Source organism: Octopus bimaculoides, chromosome 14 (assembly GCF_001194135.2).
Source record: "Octopus bimaculoides isolate UCB-OBI-ISO-001 chromosome 14, ASM119413v2, whole genome shotgun sequence".
Taxonomy (NCBI): Eukaryota; Metazoa; Mollusca; class Cephalopoda; order Octopoda; family Octopodidae; genus Octopus; species Octopus bimaculoides.
This window is the reverse complement of record NC_068994.1, coordinates 60,561,576-60,565,386: the sequence shown is the minus strand read 5'-3', so window position 1 is coordinate 60,565,386 and position 3,811 is coordinate 60,561,576. Positions and strand designations below refer to the sequence as shown.

At 37.1% G+C, this 3,811-nt stretch overlaps 1 protein-coding gene across 8 annotated transcripts in view; it reads left to right on the top strand.

Annotated features, from left to right (window-relative positions):
- Positions 1 to 1,343: 1,343 nt before the first annotated feature.
- The window catches only part of LOC106880199 (titin), an 86,581-nt gene continuing 84,113 nt past the window's right edge, over positions 1,344 to 3,811 (top strand). For 2 of the 8 annotated variants that reach the window (XM_052972912.1, XM_052972911.1), the window contains exon 1: positions 1,344 to 2,820. In XM_052972912.1, the coding sequence (XP_052828872.1) occupies positions 2,670 to 2,820 (151 nt within the window). In that variant the 5' untranslated portion in view covers positions 1,344 to 2,669. The remainder of the gene's footprint in view (positions 2,821 to 3,811) is intronic. The other 6 variants (XM_052972909.1, XM_052972907.1, XR_008265508.1 and 3 more) reach the window with 5 other exon arrangements.

Here is a 3,811-nt window from a genome sequence, read left to right as displayed (position 1 = left end):
AATCATGACCATCTCATCTTTTCTTCAAGCATGTGTATTTAGGATTACATTGCAGAATGGGACTCTCCCTTTCTAAGGTAGCAAGCTGTGATTTGTAGAGGGATTGGTTCCTTCATTGTCATGACACAGTGGTTGATGTTTAGCACCATGTCAATCCAGATAAAGCACACCTATGACAGAAAACATTCCAGTGATGAATATTCCATTTAATATTCAAACACTGCAAGAAAGCATAAGTGAAGGGAGACTTGGGTTTGGCCACTCATCTTTAGAAATGGCTAAATCTACCTCATACTACATCTTAACTCCAATACCAACCTTAACCATGTTTAAAAGAATATAAGTGAGAGATTGTCTTTGTGGCATATCAATCTCTAAAGAAACTTGCAATCATAAGGATGAAAGAGGTAAAAAAAAAAAAAAGGCGAACACTTTAGCCTATTGTTTAGGGTTTTGTTGTTGCAAAAGAAAGCTAGGTGCTGAGGATATCAAGCACTATGAAAGACATGCTTGTGGTCAGTGAGAAGAGAAAGACTCAATGCTGTTTGGCCCCAGATCAGCCCTAATTGAAATGACATATGATCGAGAAGCATTCAAGCTGTGACCATCCATCTTTTTTAGGGGACTACATAGGAGTGCATTATCGAAAGTGTCTTCTCTTCATTTAAGATCCCCAAGGAGATAAAAGAATGTAGTCGTTTACGATCAATCAGTTAGGATCGTTTGAAAGATTGTCCTTAATAAGACACATTGTCATATGTTTCTATAGGCTGGTAACATATAGAGGCTGGATAAGATTCAATCAAGTTGAAATCGGGATCCTTCGGATGTTGTAATCAGATGTGCTTTTCAGAGACTAGAACTTCAAACTATATGAGATTCAAAATATATACTTATATCTCTAAGTAAGCCTTGTTTGAACAAAGTTATGATCAAAGTAGGTCAGGGCTGTATACGTGAAGGAGTATATTGTTTTTTTTTTTATATGCAGAAATGTGTGTTTATGTATATGATTGTTTGCATATATTTTTTCAAACGAGTGCCTCTTAGAAGGGTAATGAAGGAGAGAGATAGAAAGGAGTGAACTGCTTTAAAATGGAATAGAAAGACAGAAAGAGGGACGAAAAGAAAACTTACCTACCTGTCCATCAAAACCTGATGAATCTAAAAACAACTATTTTGATATCAACATGAAGCAATTTGAATTAAGAAAAGTTTGCCATATAATCTCTCTCTCTCTCTTTCAGTATGTTGTTTTTTTTTACTCGTCCCATCATATTTTGACAACTCTTCCCGTCACGAGAGTCGTAATGTCATGGAAGAAAACATAACTCTTGATAGAAAATTGTCAAAATAACTGTCGAAACTATGATTGTATCTCTCTTTTAACTCTTTCAATATCACTCTTATCTCTCTCTCACACATCTTGATGTGTACCTCATCTCTCCCATCTGATGTCCTGATCATCGTCAACAACGACGGACAAAGATTATACACATACATAATGTAATCCCACAATTGATCTGAAATTTCAGTCCGCTCTTTTCCTTGTATGTTTATTAAACACACATTTTGTGTGTGTTTCCGTCATATCTTTTCAATACTCTAGACATGTCATTTAATATTTCAGTTCAATTTTTAGGCTTGTTCTGACAAGTCTTCGCTCCCCCATTTCACTATTGCCAATATTTCATACTGTCTCACCCTCAATTACCTATCTGTAATCTATCTAATCTATCTTTACTATGGTAAAAAGTGAGGGGTAAACATTTCTTCTACCATTCCCTGCTGTTATCGACAGTTTTATCACTTCCTTTTTTTTTCTTTTTATCAATTCGGCAATGTCCTTCTTTTTCCCACCCTCGGAATGCATATTTTGTCTTTTCTTATTCCCTTTTGAAATAGTCTAAACTACTCCATCGCATTCTTTAATCTCTGAGAAAACCCTAATCGCGATCGTTCGACTTGCTAGAAATAGCATTTAAATCGTCCTAATATAGCATAAAAGAAGAATACATTGGACAATGCAGATTACGATACACAAAAAGGCAGGATGGTCATGGTTAGAACACTTTGATTATAGGTTTACTCAATCAAAACTAAGCTGAGGTTGAACAACTAGACATAGTTTTAAACTCTTCCACTAAATCTTTTTCCTCCATCTCACTAATTCTTTCCTCTTCGTTTTTTTTTCCCGTTAATCTACTTTAAATCTCGTACTCCCACCCATTATTATCTCCATCCTTTTTTTAGTTACTTTCTTCTCGTTGTTTACTTAACACTCTTTCACTCTTCCTCTCCATCCTCACTCTCTTCTTTTTCCCTCCGCTTTGCTTTCTCTCTCTCACACATTGACTGAGTAGAGTAATCCTCCTACTCTTCTCTTTCTCCGTTACTCTCTCACACTCTCTGCCATGCACTCGCACACAGACGGTTCATAAATCTTATATTACAACACAGCCTCAGCCTGTGATTCCCACACATTTCCTTGTTGACACACACACATTCTGTCTCGCTCTCACTCGCTTGCACACATTCACTCTCTTTCTCTCTCTCACACGCACACATTTCACGACCAACGCACATGCTGAGGACAAGGATAAGCTACACTAATATACTATACTAAGGTGGTTGCCTGTTTTCTTTTATTTCCTGAATGGATCTACATCATGTCGACCCCGTCTCAAGACCCTTACCCGGATAAGGAGAAAGTTAGTAGCATTGAGTTACCCATGGAAGAACGTAGCCAGTCCCGAGCACGTCCCGTGCCACCCGTACCCGAGAGACCAGCCGCTACCAGGGTGACTCGTCATGGCCAAGGTAAGTGACACACACACACATTTCAAATACGCACTTACTATGTATGTTCTAGCATTTCGTTTGAAAGCACAATTGACTAAAATGTGTGTGAACACGTACGCGTAGAAAATGCTGATCGGGGAGGGATGCGGACTGGATATATGGATGCTTATATGTCTGTGTAATTATAAAACAGCAATTATATTACTATCAACTGTTTTTCTCTCTCTCTAAGATACATGATACGCGCACGCGCACACATCCTCTTTTCGCGCGCGCACACACACATATGTCTATGGCGGAGTTAAACTCCGCCCATACATAGATACATGCACACACACACTCGTCACAATATAGGACGCACCCATCTTATTATTGTGACACAGATGTATGTATAGATGCAGATGCGTACAGAGATGTGTTGATTTCATGTTTAGATGTGTGTATAAATTGTGTTTGTGTATTTGACTTGATATGTTTATAAATCGTCGCGAATTAGCTCCACACCTTTCTGAGTAATATGTATTCACTAATTAATAATTGTTCAATGGTGATTTGCCCGGTGTTTTCACTCCAAGCCTCACCTACAACGATGGTTATATATGGATGTCCCTACATCTATATCTGTTATTGTAAATATATTCTATATTTTTCAGTAGACAATCGACATAGAGGTGTGTCTACTTTTATATTTACTGCTGGTGCTTCTCTGTGTAAAATATTTTTGAATGATATGTAGAACATTTATAATATAGGAAACATTGATTGAATAAACGATTTCGTGTGTGTGCCTGCTATGTCTAATATCTATTATAAATTTTTGACTGACTTCGAAGTTCGTTAGTAAGGCACACATGTACACACACACACACACACGTGTGTTAGCGATGACAGAATTACTGAATATTTTTTTAAATAGATTACATTAAACGTTTTCATACATATAAAAGCCGATATTTCGGACTGGTATCGAAAGATCGCCATATATATACTTTATATATATATATATATA